The following is a 19,014-nucleotide window of genomic DNA, read 5'->3' as shown; positions in this document are numbered from 1 at the left end:
GACACTGCTCCTCTATGGTTGGGGGTCACCACAATATGAGCAACTGTATTAAAGGGTCGCGGCATTAGGAAGGTTGAGAACCACTGAACTAGAACACCCACTCAGCTCAGGAAAGGGACACGTTGAAACTAGAACACCCACTCAGATCAGAAAAGGACATTATACCCAATTCAGGTGCACGTGTTGAACCTAGAACAACCACATCTATCATGAAGTGACTGTATCTGAATACGTGGAACTTAGAACAGTCACATAGACCCGGACGAGACTCAAACCAGGTAAATATGTGGAACCTAGAACCTTGACGCAGGACACGTTGCCCCAAGAACAAAGACAAAGGCGGGGGGTGCAAAGAGGGGTATATTTATTGGGCAGGATTCTATAAATCACATTTCTCTCGCACAGGAAGTAAAAGTAACATTTTCTGATAAGAAAGAGAATTCTACAATTAAAAGACAAAATGGCAAAGGGGAAAGTACAGTGAGAGTTACCCCCCCGCGCTGGGGACGTGGCTGGGGGGGGGCAACAAGTGCAACTTCGAGCAGCTTAACCTCTTCCTGGCCACATACAGACATAGAGGGTCTCTGGGGGCAACAACACGGGGTAAAATGTTCCTTATCGGCACAGTGTATTCTTTGGGGGGGGGCGGTTACATAGAACCCCCCATAAACTATCAAAAGGCAAGTGATTAGGCAACATTGGCACCCCCACCCCGCGGGTGGGCACAGATAGAGTATTAGTTTGTACTTTATTTGGACTCAACAATAACAAACAAACCCACGACGACAAAAGGGGGCGGGGCAATTAGAAATGAATCAGTTCAACCCCTTCCCACTTGGTTTGGTCCAACAATACAACATCCACGATGCAGACTCTGTCGGTGGGAAGAATATGGCTTTCCTTTCCCACAACCAATATGGCAGCTTCAGCGTCCAGTCCCAGAGATCAGGCAGCGGGCTGGGACTTCTCTTTTCTCCAAACGCCAAAATGGCGCTTGGCGAATCCGAGGGCCCCGCGTCCGAGTCCGTTTGTCTCGTATAGAAGAGAAGGAGGGGCTGGAATTTTTTTTGGAAAACAAGACAAAAAAAAAATAAAATGATAAATATTTAGAGGAGGCAGATTATGGGACTGGGTGGCTCTGTGGAACGCCCGCTTCTGGGAGGTGCCCGGGGGGCAGAGGCTGCTGGGATCCAAGATGGACGGCCTGGTCGCCACCTGCAAAAGAAAGGGAGACTTTTATTCAGGGCCAAGTCTGTTCCTGCTTAACTGCCCCAGTCACACACAGGGGTAATGGTTACGGGGGAGGGGGGCCCCTATTGCACCGGTTCTACATGTTACAGACCTTGCTGGAAGTTGGCATCCGGTACGGCCGGCGGCACAGGCTGTTGCTGCTCCAGTTTCTTCTGTTCCATTTGTTGCACCACCTGTAGATAAAGGGCAAATTCTCAGCTATTGTTACCCTGCTCTCCAGTAATAGCCCCCAAACATGAAGCCAAAAAAAACGTTTTAGGAATAACTTAGCAGGAACAGCCCCCTAAGTTTGCCCATAGCCTGTACAGAGAGATACCATAAAACTATGGCACATAGGGATTCCCCTGTACTAAGCACAATTCAGCAGGAACAGCCCCCTAAGTTTGCCCATAGCCTGTACAGAGAGATACCATAAAACTATGGCACATAGGGATTCCCCTGTACTAAGCACAATTCAGCAGGAACAGCCCCCTAAGTTTGCCCATAGCCTGTACAGAGAGATACCATAAAACTATGGCACATAGGGATTCCCCTGTAATAAGAACAATTCAGCAGGAACAGCCCCCTAAGTTTGCCCATAGCCTGTACAGAGATATACCATAAAACTATGGCACATAGGGATTCCCCTGTACTAAGCACAATTCAGCAGGAACAGCCCCCTAAGTTTGCCCATAGCCTGTACAGAGAGATACCATAAAACTATGGCACATAGGGATTCCCCTGTACTAAGCACAATTCAGCAGGAACAGCCCCCTAAGTTTGCTCATAGCCTGTACAGAGAGATACCATAAAACTATGGCACATAGGGATTCCCCTGTACTAAGCACAATTCAGCAGGAACCGTAAGGTATATTAGTGACAGGCAACATATAACAAGCTGTTGATGAGAGAGGACAGATGGGCGGGGCAGTTACAGACTGGGGGTGCCTATGGGGGGTTTCACCTGCTGCAGCTCCTGTTTCTGGGCCTGGATGTACTCGTGCTGTTTCTGCAGATCCTCCCGCTGTCGGTACAACTCATCCGCTTTCCTCTTTAGCTCCTCCTCCTGCTGAAGAATCTGCTTCTCAAACTCCTGCAGTTCCTCCTCAGTGTAAATCGGCTGATCGGCCACCGTCTGCCAGGAACAGATCTCAGTAAGTACTACCCACTGCCAGGAATCCCACTCACTGTATTTATACCCAGAGAAGCTCAAAGGGGGTTGATTGAAATGGAGAATAAACTGCTTGTGCTGAATGGGTCCTAAAGAGAAATGATGTCCCAAACTCCCATAATTCAGTGCCAGATGGGTGTGACATAGGGTTTGCAGAGGATTCTGGGAGTTGTTTTGGAGCAGCCGGTGAACTAGTGATTGGGAATTGCTGACCCGGAGGGGAAGAGAAAGGTAAAATATAGTAATTTGCATTAAAAAAATCAGCCGAAAAGGAAGTGGCGAGAGAGGAAGTGATGAGAGAGGAAGAGGAAGTGGTGAGAGGGAGAGGAAGTGGTAAGAGGGAGAGGAAGTGGTAAGAGGGAGAGGAAGTGGTGAGAGGGAGAGGAAGTGGTGAGAGGGAGAGGAAGTGATGAGAGAGGAAAAGGAAATAGAGAGGAAGAGGAAGTGATGAGAGAGGAAAAGGAAGTGGTGAGAGAGGATGAGGAAGTGATGAGAGAGGAAAAGGAAGTGGTAAGAGAGGAAGAGAAAGTGGTGAGAGAGGAAGAGGAAGTGATGAGAGAGGAAGAGGAAGTGATGAGAGAGGAAGAGGAAGTGGTGAGAGAGGAAAAGGAAGTGGTGAGAGAGGAAGAGGAAGTGATGAGAGAGGAAAAGGAAGTGGTGAGAGAGGAAGTGATGAGAGAGGAAAAGGAAGTAGTGAGAGAGGATGAGGAAGTGATGAGAGAGAAGACGGAAGTGGTAAGAGACGAAGAGAAAGTGGTGAGAGAGGAAAAGGAAGTGGTGAGAGAGGAAGAGGAAGTGATGAGAGAGGAAAAGGAAGTGATGAGAGAGGAAAAGGAAGTGGTGAGAGAGGAAGTGATGAGAGAGGAAAAGGAAGTGGTGAGAGAGGAAGAGGAAGTGATGAGAGAGGAAAAGGAAGTGGTGAGAAAGTGATGAGAGAGGAAAAGGAAGTGGTGAGAAAGTGATGAGAGAGGAAAAGGAAGTGGTGAGAGAGGAAGAGGAAATGATGAGAGAGGAAAGTGGTGAGAGAGGAAAAGGAAGTGGTGAGAGAGGAAGAGGAAGTGATGAGAGAGGAAAAGGAAGTGATGAGAGAGGAAAAGGAAGTGGTGAGAGAGGAAGTGATGAGAGAGGAAAAGGAAGTGGTGAGAGAGGAAGAGGAAGTGATGAGAGAGGAAAAGGAAGTGGTGAGAAAGTGATGAGAGAGGAAAAGGAAGTGGTGAGAAAGTGATGAGAGAGGAAAAGGAAGTGGTGAGAGAGGAAGAGGAAATGATGAGAGAGGAAAGTGGTGAGAGAGGAAAAGGAAGTGGTGAGAGAGGAAGAGGAAGTGATGAGAGAGGAAAAGGAAGTGGTGAGAGAGGAAGAGGAAGTGATGAGAGAGGAAAAGAAAGTGGTGAGAGAGGAAAAGGAAGTGGTGAGAGAGGAAGAGGAAGTGATGAGAGAGGAAAAGGAAGTGATGAGAGAGGAATTATGGGTAAGGTAAGCAGAAAAAGTGAAATAAGTAAAGAAAACTACAAATAACAAAACATGAAGACCAATTCTTGGACCAATTCTCTACATCATACTAAACATTAACTCAAAGGTAAACAACCTTTAAGTTGGTAGGCGTCAAAGGAACAGGAAGTAGATGAACGAATGAGGAAGCAGGAAGGGGGGGGATTGGCTGAATGAAAATGGAAAAGGGAGAAAGGGGGTATAAAAGGAAGTAGGGAGCAGAGGAAGTCACCAGAATGAACCTTTAAGTAAACAGGAAATAAAACAGAAAGAAAGGGGTGGGGAGAAGGGAAAGGAAGTATCCTGGAAAGGACCACGAAGTAGAACAGAAAAGGAAGTAAAAAACAGCAGGAGAGGAAGGAGCCGGAATAAAACTCTAACAACACAGGAAATGGTTCAAACTGTAAGTAGGAAGTGAAAATAAAAGTAATGGGGGGAAAGGGGGGGCTGAATATGGAACTGGGGGGATAAAGAGCGAGGGTGAGTGAAACAAGGAAATGGGTGGGGTAAATGAGAAGGAGGAAATTGACTTAATGAACATGGAAGCAGAGGGACAGGAAGTGGACTGAGGAGGAAATGGGGATGAGGAAGCTGAAGGACAGGAAATAGGGAGCAGGAAATGAATTGGATAGAAGAGGAAGCAGGGGGTGAGGAGGAGGAAATGGGTTAAAGGAAAGCCCCCATTCCTTACCCCACAGACCTATAAGGGGCAGATTTGCCACTGACACTTCCAATTACCTCCCAGCCGTCGGGCTCCAGGAACTCCCTCTTCTCCGTGGCCCTAATGAACTCCTGCAGGTCGATGAGCCGGTCCCTGTTCAGATCCACCTGGGGGGCAACAGGGCAGTCACACCAAGGGGCGGCTAGGGAATCTCTGCTCTGGGGGTTTGGGGGGCCGGGATAAGTACCAATATACCCCCCCGAGCTGCTTACCCCTATCCCCCCCATAAGGCTAGTGCTACACCCCCTTGCCATAAAAACACTGATCGGCTTTAAAGGCATGCTGGGAAATTCACAGCTTGAGAGACTCCGGCCGCTGCTGCCTGCTGGGATAATCAGGAACGTCCTGCATCAGCTGATCTTGGGTAACTATTGGCTAATTACCCCTCCGTTACTTATTACCCCACCCCCTTACCTCTGTCATTACGTGCTCCCTCATCCGCAGCCGCTCCTCCTCCATCTCCACCATGTCATCCTCCTCATTGTTGGGATCATAGACTTTCTCCAACTGCAACACAGAACGAGAAAACTCCCAGCATTCACTGCTTCCATGGGCCCTGCGCTACAGCCTATAGCGGATATATATGTGTGTGTGTACGGCAGGAACAGCAGGAACAGCTCAGGGCAATGCCAGAGGCACCCACATTGTGCCAACCCCTCAGAGCTGCCGCAGGGCCCCTGATCTGCCCCTGATCTGCCCCTAATCTGCCCCTAATCTGCCCCTGATCTACCCCTGATCTACCCCTGATCTACCCCTGATCTGCCCCTGATCTGCCCCTAATCTGCCCCTAATCTGCCCCTAATCTGCCCCTAATCTGCCCCTAATCTGCCCCTAATCTGCCCCTAATCTGCCCCTGATCTACCCCTGATCTACCCCTGATCTGCCCCTAATCTGCCCCTAATCTGGACTGAACGGCTACAGGTTAGTTAAGAACTATATATATATATAAACCGTTACAATCTCCATCTTGCCCTACTGTCTCCATCTTGCCCTACTGTCTCCATCTTGCCCTACTGTCTCCATCTTGCCCTACTGTCTCCATCTTGCCCTACTGTCTCCATCTTGCCCTACTGTCCCCATCTTGCCCTACTGTCTCCATCTTGCCCTACTGTCTCCATCTTGCCCTACTGTCTCCATCTTGCCCTACTGTCTCCATCTTGCCCTACTGTCTCCATCTTGCCCTACTGTCTCCATCTTGCCCTACTGTCTCCCTCTTGCCCTACTGTCTCCCTCTTGCCCTACTGTCTCCCTCTTGCCCTACTGTCTCCCTCTTGCCCTACTGTCCCCATCTTGCCCTACTGTCTCCATCTTGCCCTACTGTCTCCATCTTGCCCTACTGTCTCCATCTTGCCCTACTGTCTCCCTCTTGCCCTACTGTCTCCATCTTGCCCTACTGTCTCCCTCTTGCCCTACTGTCTCCCTCTTGCCCTACTGTCTCCCTCTTGCCCTACTGTCCCCATCTTGCCCTACTTGTCTCCATCTTGCCCTACTTGTCTCCATCTTGCCCTACTGTCTCCATCTTGTCCTACTGTCTCCATCTTGTCCTACTGTCTCCATCTTGTCCTACTGTCTCCATCTTGCCCTACTGTCTCCATCTTGTATTACTGTCTCCATCTTGTCCTACTGTCTCCATCTTGCCCTACTGTCTCCATCTTGCCCTACTGTCTCCATCTTGCCCTACTGTCTCCATCTTGCCCTACTGTCTCCATCTTGCCCTACTGTCTCCATCTTGCCCTACTGTCTCCATCTTGCCCTACTGTCTCCATCTTGCCCTACTGTCTCCATCTTGCCCTACTGTCTCCATCTTGCCCTACTGTCTCCATCTTGCCCTACTGTCCCCATCTTGCCCTACTGTCTCCATCTTGTCCTACTGTCTCCATCTTGTCCTACTGTACTTTAACCTTCAACTTCAGCCTCTCGGGTGCAACTGCCTGAAGATCATAATTCAAATCCCTACAATAGCTCCGCCCATCCCCTACTCCCCAAAAGCTTCCTTACCTCTTTGGTAAACAGAGCCTCCAGTTCCTGCTCATCAATGAATCCATCACTGTTTGTATCTGTAACGTGATTGAATTGCACTTTAATATCATTCTGTGTGTTTAGTTGTATAGATGTTCTACTAGGAGGAGCCAACGGCCTGTGACTACAGTTACTAGCAATGCCCCACCATCATAGGAGGGATGTACTAAGCACAATTCAGCAGGAACAGCCCCCTAAGTTTGCTCATAGCCTGTACAGAGAGATACCATAACACTATGGCACATAGGGATTCCCCTGTACTAAGCACAATTCAGCAGGAACAGCCCCCTAAGTTTGCTCATAGCCTGTACAGAGAGATACCATAAAACTATGGCACATAGAGATTCCCCTGTACTAAGCACAATTCAGCAGGAACAGCCCCCTAAGTTTGCCCATAGCCTGTACAGAGAGATACCATAAAACTATGGCACATAGGGTTTTTCCTGTACTAAGCACAATTCAGCAGGAACAGCCCCCTAAGTTTGCCCATAGCCTGTACAGAGAGATACTATAAAACTATGGCACATAGGGATTCCCCTGTACTAAGCACAATTCAGCAGGAACAGCCCCCTGAGTTTGCTCATAGCCTGTACAGAGAGATACCATAAAACTATGGCACATAGGGATTCCCCTGTACTAAGCACAATTCAGCAGGAACAGCCCCCTAAGTTTGCTCATACCCTGTACCGAGAGGAGTGGAATATACTGTAACTTACCATGAAGTTTGAAGAAAGTCTTGGGGTCAAAGTCTGTGGGATCGAGTCCGTCCGTCTCCTCCCAAACCTCCTTTAATTGGTCTTTGCTCCCCTGTAAAATGGTTCAGTTAATTCTCGCAGTCGTTACACCAGAGAAAGCAATAACTTTATTATGAAAAACAGCACAAATAAAATATAAGGGGCTGGCAGGAAGGGCGTGGCCTAAACAAAACTCTACAGGAAGTTGCAGACTGAGACAGTTCCCAGCATTCCCTGTAGCCCAACAGACACTCACAGGGTGATTAATTTTCGGGTGCTCCCTGTGCTTTTTCTTCATCTCCTCGTATTTCTCTTCCTCCTCTTTCCTCTTCTCCTCATCCAGTGTCTTCAGATACTCGCGCCTCTCGTGCTCCTTCATCATTTCGTAGCGTTTAAACTCATCGTGGCGCGTTTTGTCGTAATTTTCCAGATCCTTTGTTGCCTGGAGACAGAGAAGTGCAAGAATGTAAGCGGCACCGCTGGTTCCGACTACTGAAACCCACTGACAGCTGTGACTGTCACATTTGCAGTTCCTATTTTGTCCACAGGAGGGGGCTGAGCGACCGCACTATAATCTACATTAACTCTCTATCAGGGAAACAAATATACAGAAGCAACGCAGGCTGGATTATACCCCCCCCCTCGTCCCCACTCTCACTGGGGATTGGCCCTCATACCCCCCCGTCCCCACTCTCACTGGGGATTGGCCCTCATACCCCCCCCCGTCCGCACTCTCACTGGGGATTGGCCCTCATACCCCCCCCGCCCCCACTCTCACTGAGGATTGGCCCTCATACCCCCCCGTCCCCACTCTCACTGAGGATTGGCCCTCATACCCCCCCGTCCCCACTCTCACTGAGGATTGGCCCTCATACCCCCCCCCCCGTCCCCACTCTCACTGAGGATTGGCCCTCATACCCCCCCCGTCCGCACTCTCACTGGGGATTGGCCCTCATACCCCCCCCCGCCCCCACTCTCACTGAGGATTGGCCCTCATACCCCCCCGTCCCCACTCTCACTGAGGATTGGCCCTCATACCCCCCCCCCCGTCCCCACTCTCACTGAGGATTGGCCCTCATACCCCCCCCGTCCCCACTCTCACTGGGGATTGGCCCTCATACCCCCCCCCGTCCCCACTCTCACTGGGGATTGGCCCTCATACCCCCCCGTCCCCACTCTCACTGGGGATTGGCCCTCATACCCCCCCGTCCCCACTCTCACTGAGGATTGGCCCTCATACCCCCCCCGTCCCCACTCTCACTGAGGATTGGCCCTCATACCCCCCCCCCGTCCCCACTCTCACTGGGGATTGGCCCTCATAACCCCCGTCCCCACTCTCACTGTCCCCACTCTCACTGAGGATTGGCCCTCATACCCCCCCGTCCCCACTCTCACTGAGGATTGGCCCTCATACCCCCCCCCCCGTCCCCACTCTCACTGGGGATTGGCCCTCATACCCCCCCCCCCCCCGTCCCCACTCTCACTGGGGATTGGCCCTCATACCCCCCCCCCACTCTCACTGGGGATTGGACACCCCAATACACGTGTCAGACTCACAGTTCTGATCAGCAGGTCCAAGTCCTGGGGTTCGAATGAGTGCGGGTTGTTCTGATTCAGATGCTCAAACTGCCTGAGCAGCGCCCGGTGATCCATCCCCGTATCTGTAACGGCAGCGAGACGGGGGGTCAGTGCTGGGGGGGGGCACAGGTAGGGGGAGTGTCGGGGTTACACTTACTAATTACTAACAGAGACAAACATCCCCCCCCCCCCCCGGCACAGGGCAACTGTATTTACCCCCAGCTCTGGGTCTGTTGTACAACAATAACATCAGCCCCATCCAAAACCATCAGCGGGGGCCGTGGGGCACAAACTTACCCCTACATATATATATATATATACATATACCGGCCCACGGGCACCAGGGGACCCCGTCTCTGCCACTCAGCCTGTGCCACTTACCCCAAAGTTGCCCCAAACCTGGTGTAGAAGGGCTACTGGATCAGTGGCCCCCATGTTTAGCCGTGTCCCTTCCAGGCCTCCTTACGAGTGATCTCTGAGACGGAGACTACGGGTCGGTTTCTGGCACCCACGCTCCTGCTCATCCATCACTGGCATTAACTGTGGGCAACTGATTCAAATAGCCCTGCGGGCAACTGATCCAAATAGCCCTGAGGGCAACTGATTCAAATAGCCCTGTGGGCAACTGATCCAAATAGCCCTGAGGGCAACTGATCCAAATAGCCCTGAGGGCAACTGATCCAAATAGCCCTGAGGGCAACTGATCCACAGAACCGCAGAGCCCTGTGGGCAACTGATCCATAGAACCGCAGAGCCCTGAGGGCAACTGATCCATAGAACCGCAGAGCCCTGAGGGCAACTGATCCATAGAACCGCAGAGCCCTGAGGGCAACTGATCCATAGAACCGCAGAGCCCTGAGGGCAACTGATCCATAGAACCGCAGAGCCCTGAGGGCAACTGATCCATAGAACCGCAGAGCCCTGAGGGCAACTGATCCATAGAACCGCAGAGCCCTGAGGGCAACTGATCCATAGAACCGCAGAGCCCTGAGGGCAACTGATCCATAGAACCGCAGAGCCCTGAGGGCAACTGATCCGTAGAACCATAAAGCCCAACCCTCAGACGTGTAGGAAGGAGCGGCTCTTACCGTCCCCTTGGTCCATCTTGGCGCGGATCAACATGCGCAGTCGGGCCACCTCTTGCCTCTTCAGTTCGTCCAGCTTGGTGCGGATATGGTGGCTCACTAGGTCCAGTTCTTTACTGATCTTCCCGCTCTGGTGGTCAATGGGGGGGGCGGAGTCGCAGGAAAACAGGAAGGAAGTAGAAAAGAAAGTCATTAATACCAAAGTATCACTATAGTGATGTCACACTATTCCCAGCATCCTCTGGGAGAGGCTGAGAGGTCCAGTTGCACTACGCCCTTCCCGACACCAACCTTGATATCTTCAATATCCGCCGTCTGGAGCTTCTCGCGGAAATGTCTGTCGGTTTCCAGAACTTCCACCACTTCCCTGAGATATCGGTCATAAAAAAGTCCAGTGTCCTGGGGAGGAGAACAGCAATGAGTGGGGACTGCAGGGGGCGCCAGAGGGCTGAGTGGGGACTGCAGGGGGCGCCAGAGGGCTGAGTGGGGACTGCAGGGGGCGCCAGAGGGCCGAGTGGGGACTGCAGGGGGCGCCAGAGGGCCGAGTGGGGACTGCAGGGGGCGCCAGAGGGCCGAGTGGGGACTGCAGGGGGCGCCAGAGGGCCGAGTGGGGACTGCAGGGGGCGCCAGAGGGCCGAGTGGGGACTGCAGGGGGCGCCAGAGGGCCGAGTGGGGACTGCAGGGGGCGCCAGAGGGCCGAGTGGGGACTGCAGGGGGCGCCAGAGGGCCGAGTGGGGACTGCAGGGGGCGCCAGAGAGCCGAGTGGGGACTGCAGGGGGCGCCGGAGGGCCGAGTGGGGACTGCAGGGGGCGCCGGAGGGCCGAGTGGGGACTGCAGGGGGCGCCGGAGGGCTGAGTGGGGGCTCCAGAGGGCTGAGTGGGGACTGCAGGGGGCGCCCGAGGGCCGAGTGGGGACTGCAGGGGGCGCCAGAGGGCCGAGTGGGGACTGCAGGGGGCGCCAGAGGCCCGAGTGGGGACTGCAGGGGGCGCCAGAGGCCCGAGTGGGGACTGCAGGGGGCGCCAGAGGCCCGAGTGGGGACTGCAGGGGGCGCCAGAGGGCCGAGTGGGGACTGCAGGGGGCGCCCGAGGGCCGAGTGGGGACTGCAGGGGGCGCCCGAGGGCTGAGTGGGGACTGCAGGGGGCGCCAGAGGGCTGAGTGGGGACTGCAGGGGGCGCCAGAGGGCTGAGTGGGGACTGCAGGGGGCGCCAGAGGGCTGAGTTGCCATTACAGGGGCAGTTAGGGCAACACCAAGGGAGTATGGAATAAACTGAGCCAGAAACAGAGGCAGTTGGAGAGGGACAGGTGGAGCCTCCCATGTGACCTGAATGGGGGGGGGGGGGGTTAATTAGCGGCTAATGGATGTGGCATTTCATTTAGAGGCGCTCGGGGATCACTAATTGCTTTTCCATTTGCTGCTCCTCCCGCCGACGCGACTCCGGAGAGATCAGAGCTCGGAACATGGAAACGGCTTTATCCACGGACTCGGTTACCTGATTAAAGGGGAAGTGAGCCCGTCTATTAGATTTTAGTGGGAGTTACAGAGGGGAGTCCCGGGAGCCCCCTCACTATTACACTTCATGTCACTGTTTGTCTTCTGTTCTTCCTTCATTCTGGCAGTCAGATTCATGGTTGCTAGGGTGAGTGAGCCTAGCAACTAACTAGCAGCTTTTATTCTAAAGTGAAAAGCAGCAGAACAGAAATACTGTGTGGCTCTAATCAGGGGCCCCGAGCCGAGTCTGATTTGGGTCAAGCAAGATGTACTGGCCCAGGCAGGGGAACTGGGGGGCACTGTGGCACAGAGAGGGGTACTGGGGGGCAGTGAGGTGCAGGAGGGCAGGGGTACTGGGGGGCAGTGAGGTGCAGGAGGGCAGGGGTGCTGGGGGGCAGTGAGGCGCAGGCAAGGGTACTGGGGGGCAGTGAGGCGCAGGCAGGGGTACTGGGGGCAGTGAGGCGCAGGCAAGGGTACTGGGGGGCAGTGAGGCGCAGGCAGGGGTGCTGGGGGGCAGTGAGGCGCAGGCAGGGGTACTGGGGGGCAGTGAGGCGCAGGCAGGGGTGCTGGGGGGCAGTGAGGCGCAGGCAGGGGTGCTGGGGGGCAGTGAGGCGCAGGCAGGGGTGCTGGGGGCAGTGAGGCGCAGGCAGGGGTACTGGGGGGCAGTGAGGCGCAGGCAGGGGTACTGGGGGGCAGTGAGGCGCAGGCAGGGGTACTGGGGGGCAGTGAGGCGCAGGCAAGGGTACTGGGGGGCAGTGAGGCGCAGGCAGGGGTACTGGGGGGCAGTGAGGCGCAGGCAGGGGTGCTGGGGGCAGTGAGGCGCAGGCAAGGGTACTGGGGGGCAGTGAGGCGCAGGCAGGGGTGCTGGGGGGCAGTGAGGCGCAGGCAGGGGTACTGGGGGGCAGTGAGGCGCAGGCAGGGGTGCTGGGGGGCAGTGAGGCGCAGGCAGGGGTGCTGGGGGGCAGTGAGGCGCAGGCAGGGGTGCTGGGGGCAGTGAGGCGCAGGCAGGGGTACTGGGGGGCAGTGAGGCGCAGGCAGGGGTACTGGGGGGCAGTGAGGCGCAGGCAGGGGTACTGGGGGGCAGTGAGGCGCAGGCAGGGGTACTGGGGGGCAGGGGTGCTGGGGGGCAGTGAGGCGCAGGCAGGGGTGCTGGGGGGCAGTGAGGCGCAGGCAGGGGTGCTGGGGGCAGTGAGGCGCAGGCAGGGGTACTGGGGGGCAGTGAGGCGCAGGCAGGGGTACTGGGGGGCAGTGAGGCGCAGGCAGGGGTACTGGGGGGCAGTGAGGCGCAGGCAGGGGTACTGGGGGGCAGTGAGGCGCAGGCAGGGGTACTGGGGGGCAGGGGTGCTGGGGGGCAGTGAGGCGCAGGCAGGGGTACTGGGGGGCAGTGAGGCGCAGGCAGGGGTACTGGGGGCAGTGAGGCGCAGGCAGGGGTACTGGGGAGCAGTGAGGTGCAGGAAGGGGTACTGGGGGGAGCAGTGAGGTGCAGGAGGGCAGGGGTGCTGGGGGGGCACTGTGGCACAGGCAGGGGTACTGGGGGGCAGTGAGGCACAGGCAGGGGTACTGGGGGGCAGTGAGGCGCAGGCAGGGGTACTGGGGAGCAGTGAGGCGCAGGAAGGGGTACTGGGGGGCAGTGAGGCGCAGGCAGGGGTACTGGGGAGCAGTGAGGCGCAGGCAGGGGTACTGGGGAGCAGTGAGGCGCAGGAAGGGGTACTGGGGGGCAGTGAGGCGCAGGCAGGGGTACTGGGGGGCAGTGAGGCGCAGGCAGGGGTACTGGGGGCAGTGAGGCGCAGGCAGGGGTACTGAGGGGCAGTGAGGCGCAGGCAGGGGTACTGGGGGGCAGTGAGGCGCAGGCAGGGGTACTGGGGAGCAGTGAGGCGCAGGAAGGGGTACTGGGGGGGCAGTGAGGTGCAGGAGGGCAGGGGTGCTGGGGGGGCACTGTGGCACAGGCAGGGGTGCTGGGGGGGCACTGTGGCACAGGCAGGGGTACTGGGGGGCACGGGGGCAATACATTTACTCACTGCTGATTGGGATTTTTGCTCCTCTTCCATTGGCTCCACCTTCACTTTCGCCTTGTCCTTATCGATGGGGACGGCGCTTACAGCAGCCAATGACGTGAGCAGGAGAAGCGAAGAGCAAATGAGTGACATCCTCCCCCATCGTACCTGCAGGGGGACACACACACGTTAGGGCCCGGAGACAAACGACTCCCTTGGTTTAACCCCCGTGGTGCCATTAAAAGAGACAGTACACCGACCTATTACAGAAATAGGAACCAATACAAGGGATACGTATATACGCTGCTCAGGGGCGGGGTCAGTTGTCTTCCTCTCTGGCACAAACAGCAGCGCTGCCTCAATTTATGGCAGGGATTCCAGATACACACTGCGGGTTAGAGCCAGAGCCTCTTACAGGACACACAGCAGGGTCAGTTACCCTTTAACCAAAGTGACCCCCAGACTGATTTAGTTGGGAGAACTGGAGAGATAGGCAGAGGCAGTGAGATGGGTGGGCAGTGAAGGGGTTAATCACATGTGACTGAGCTCCGTGTGCCCTGAAGCCCAGAGCTGCGTGTTATTTGCTTCTCTGCATCACCCTATTGCCCCAGGGGTATCTGCCCTCAGCAGCTCCAACACCCAACCTGCCCCACTCTCATTCCTGCTTTTATTTGCTCCCCCCCAGGCTCCTAGGTAAGTCTGCCCCAAGCAGCTCCAGCCGGCAGTTCTGTAAGGGCAGGGGAGGCATCACAATTGCCCCCAGGGGTGGGGTGAATAGAAATGAGTCATTCTGTTCTGTGCGTCCTCTGCCCAACGCCATTCTGATATCTAATTACCCCACGTCACTGCTCTAATTAAACTTGGGTGGCATTTATTTTATTGGCCAATATTGGCCGCCTTCCAACCCTGAGCTGTCTCTCCTGTGTCACTCATTGGGCTGTCAGTGTGGCCCCTGGGATCTGTCACTCTGTGTCATACTCATTGGGCTGTCAGTGTGGCCCCTGGGATCTATCTCTCCTGTGTCAGGATCACTGGGCTGTCAGTGTGGCCTATGGGACCTGTCTCTCCTGTGTCAGGATCACTGGGCTGTCAGTGTGGCCCCTGGGATCTGTCTCTCTGTGTCATACTCATTGGGCTGTCAGTGTGGCCTATGGGACCTGTCTCTCCTGTGTCAGGATCACTGGGCTGTCAGTGTGGCCCCTGGGATCTGTCTCTCCTGTGTCAGGATCATTGGGCTGTCAGTGTGGCCCCTGGGATCTGTCACTCTGTGTCATACTCATTGGGCTGTCAGTGTGGCCCCTGGGATCTGTCACTGTGTGTCATTCTCATTAGGCTGTCGGTGTGGCCCCTGGGATCTGTCTGTGTCATTCTCATTGGGAGGTCAGTGTGGCCCCTGGGATCTGTCTCTCTGTGTCATTCTCATTGGGCTGTCAGTGTGGCCCCTGGGATCTGTCTCTCTGTGTCATTCTCATTGGGCTGTCAGTGTGGCCCCTGGGATCTGTCTCTCTGTGTCATTCTCATTGGGCTGTCAGTGTGGCCCCTGGGATCTGTCACTGTGTGTCATACTCACTGGGCTGTCAGTGTGGCCCCTGCTGAAGGGCCTCTCCAGGCAGCAGTGCTGAGGATATAAATGAGCCTCTCAGATAAAGGGTAACTAACCCTGCTTAGTATGTTTTGTTGCCAAAATGACACGATACAATGTTACACATCAAACGACATTTCCCAAAAACCCGGCAGGGTGGCAGTGAGAGGCAGTTCTTCTTGCCCCGGGGCAGGAGAGGTTAAACTGGTTTCCAGGATTTGGATCTTGCTGGGGGGGTTGGGGGGGGGGCAGATTGGGGCAGATGCGCCAGGGATCGTGTTACCCCCAGTAAAGGTTATAATAACTATTTGTGTTTGTCAAACAACCTCCTGCCCTTTGGCAGCTCCGGGTTTTATCTTTGGGAGGGGGGGGGGGTTATTGGCTGCGTGGGGCAAATGCCACTGATGAGCTCATTGGGGGGGTACAAAGTGCGGCTTGGAATGACCCCACTTAGCGCCCCTTATGGACCATTCCCATTTAATTCCTTCCCCTTTGCTGTGTGACAGACATGTATTTTTACCCACAATGCATTGTGCCCATAGATGCCAGCTAAGCAGCATAGTGCAGAACTTCTGCCCCACAGCAACTGCCCACCCTGTCCCATTCTCCTTCCCAATACAGAACCGCAGCTCGGCCCCAACGCAGCCCCCATTATTCCCTATGGGAGGAGGGAGAAGGTCCATATGGGAAAGTGACAGATACGTTACAGCCTGCTCCACACGGTGCGGGGGGGCACATACACGGTGCGGGGGGGCACAAACATGGTGCAGGGGGGCAGTACATACACAGTACAGACAGTACATACACAATGCAGGCAGTACATACACAGTACAGACAATATATACACAGTGCAGGCAGTATATACACAGTGCAGGCAGTATATACACAGTGCAGGCAGTATATACACAGTGCAGAGAGTATATAGACAGTACAGACAGTATATAGACAGTACAGAGAGTATATACACGGTACAGAGAGTATATACACGGTACAGACAGTATATACACGGTACAGACAGTATATACACGGTACAGAGAGTATATACACGGTACAGAGAGTATATACACGGTACAGAGAGTATATACACGGTACAGAGAGTATATACACGGTACAGAGAGTATATACACGGTACAGAGAGTATATACACGGTACAGACAGTATATAGACGGTACAGACAGTATATAGACGGTACAGACAGTATATAGACGGTACAGACAGTATATAGACAGTACAGAGAGTATATAGACAGTACAGAGAGTATATACACAGTACAGAGAGTATATACACAGTACAGACAGTATATACACAGTACAGACAGTATATAGACAGTACAGAGAGTATATACACAGTACAGACAGTATATACACGGTACAGACAGTATATACACAGTACAGACAGTATATACACAGTACAGAGAGTATATACACAGTACAGGCAGTATATACACAGTACAGAGAGTATATAGACACAGTACAGAGAGTATATACACAGTACAGGCAGTATATACACAGTACAGAGAGTATATACACAGTACAGGCAGTATATACACAGTACAGAGAGTATATAGACACAGTACAGAGAGTATATACACAGTACAGGCAGTATATACACAGTACAGAGAGTATATAGACAGTACAGAGAGTATATACACGGTACAGAGAGTATATACACAGTACAGACAGTATATACACAGTACAGACAGTATATACACAGTACAGACAGTATATACACAGTACAGAGAGTATATACACAGTACAGGCAGTATATACACAGTACAGAGAGTATATAGACACAGTACAGAGAGTATATACACAGTACAGGCAGTATATACACAGTACAGAGAGTATATACACAGTGCAGAGAGTATATACACAGTGCAGAGAGTATATACACGGTACAGAGAGTATATACACGGTACAGAGAGTATATACACGGTACAGAGAGTATATACACGGTACAGAGAGTATATACACGGTACAGAGAGTATATACACGGTACAGAGAGTATATACACGGTACAGAGAGTATATACACGGTACAGAGAGTATATACACGGTACAGAGAGTATATACACGGTACAGAGAGTATATACACGGTACAGAGAGTATATACACGGTACAGAGAGTATATACACGGTACAGAGAGTATATACACGGTACAGACAGTATATACACGGTACAGAGAGTATATACACGGTACAGAGAGTATATACACGGTACAGAGAGTATATACACGGTACAGACAGTATATACACAGTACAGACAGTATATACACAGTACAGACAGTATATACACAGTACAGAGAGTATATACACAGTACAGAGAGTATATACACAGTACAGAGAGTATATACACAGTACAGAGAGTATATACACGGTACAGAGAGTATATACACAGTACAGAGAGTATATACACAGTACAGACAGTATATACACAGTACAGACAGTATATACACGGTACAGACAGTATATACACAGTACAGACAGTATATACACAGTACAGAGAGTATATACACAGTGCAGACAGTATATACACAGTGCAGACAGTATATACACAGTGCAGACAGTATATACACAGTACAGACAGTATATACACGGTACAGAGAGTATATACACAGTACAGAGAGTATATACACAGTACAGACAGTATATACACGGTACAGACAGTATATACACGGTACAGACAGTATATACACAGTACTGAGAGTATATACACAGTACAGACAGTATATACATGGTACAGACAGTATATACACGGTACAGAGAGTATATACACAGTACAGACAGTATATACACAGTGCAGACAGTATATACACAGTGCAGACAGTATATACACAGTACAGACAGTATATACACGGTACAGAGAGTATATACACAGTACAGACAGTATATACACGGTACAGAGAGTATATACACAGTGCAGACAGTATATACACAGTGCAGACAGTATATACACAGTACAGACAGTATATACACGGTACAGAGAGTATATACACAGTACAGACAGTATATACACGGTACAGAGAGTATATACACAGTACAGACAGTATATACACGGTACAGAGAGTATATACACAGTACAGACAGTATATACACAGTACTGAGAGTATATACACAGTACAGACAGTATATAGACACAGTATACACACACAGTACAGACAGTATATAGACACAGTATACACACACGGTACAGACGGTATACACACACGGTACAGTAGGTAGGTGTATGACACAGCCCGTACCTGCCCGGTTCCCATGGTCCCTCAGTGCCGGCGCTGCTGCTTCTCCTTTGCTCTCCGAGCGACTCCTCCTCCTGTTCAGTCACCTGCCCCGCCCACTTCCATCTTTGGATCCCGCCCCCTTCACTTGACAGAGGCCGCCGGAGTCCCGGTTACCATAGCAAAACTGGGCAGATTCTTCTTTCCCATTGGCCGGTGGATCCCCGGCTATCAGTGCGCGGTGACCAGCGATTGGCTGGCTGCGCTATCAGGTTCAGCTGCACCGTACGGAGCGGAGTTAGTGTGAGAGCGAGTGAGAGGGGATTGATATGAGGCGGCAGCAAGGTGGGAGCCCTCACAGAACTGCAACTCCCAGAACCCTCTTACACCTCCCAAACCGACCCATCGGGTTCCGTAACTTACTGTAGGGCTAATGGCACCTGGGCTTCAGTTAGATTGTAAGCTCTTCTGCTTCCCTACTCCCTGTATTATCCCTCAGGGGTTATTAGATCATGTGACTGCGCAGCGATAGTTTTGTTATTACTGAAATTGGCCAAAAGCTGAAACTTTCCGTCAGTCAGTCAGCCAATCCCCTGCGTGTAATGCCGGAGGGGCGGAGCCTGCGCTGCTGAGAGACTTCAACCTGACTCCTACCGGCCCCGCCCCCTGAGCCTTACTGGGCTGTTACTGAACTACAACTCCCACAGT

General features: G+C 53.0%; 1 protein-coding gene across 2 annotated transcripts; it reads right to left on the bottom strand.

The window, feature by feature from the left end:
• Window positions 1-344: 344 nt before the first annotated feature.
• nucb2 (nucleobindin 2) lies at window positions 345-18,887 on the bottom strand. 2 transcript variants are annotated; one of them, XM_031900064.1, is made up of 13 exons: window positions 18,331-18,887; window positions 13,534-13,677; window positions 10,318-10,425; window positions 10,030-10,156; window positions 8,921-9,024; window positions 7,620-7,805; window positions 7,346-7,436; window positions 6,609-6,667; window positions 5,025-5,117; window positions 4,628-4,717; window positions 2,195-2,365; window positions 1,343-1,424; window positions 345-1,215 (listed from the first exon to the last, which is right to left on the bottom strand). In XM_031900064.1, exons 1-13 carry the CDS (start codon window positions 18,343-18,345, stop codon window positions 1,121-1,123), a joined length of 1,365 nt encoding a protein of 454 aa, XP_031755924.1. In that variant the 5' UTR covers window positions 18,346-18,887; the 3' UTR covers window positions 345-1,120.
• Between the last annotated feature and the right edge of the window lie 127 nt (window positions 18,888-19,014).

The sequence above is a fragment of the Xenopus tropicalis genome, chromosome 4, assembly GCF_000004195.4.
Source record: "Xenopus tropicalis strain Nigerian chromosome 4, UCB_Xtro_10.0, whole genome shotgun sequence".
NCBI classification, from domain to species: domain Eukaryota; kingdom Metazoa; phylum Chordata; class Amphibia; order Anura; family Pipidae; genus Xenopus; species Xenopus tropicalis.
This window is presented reverse-complemented; position numbering and strand designations above follow the sequence as displayed.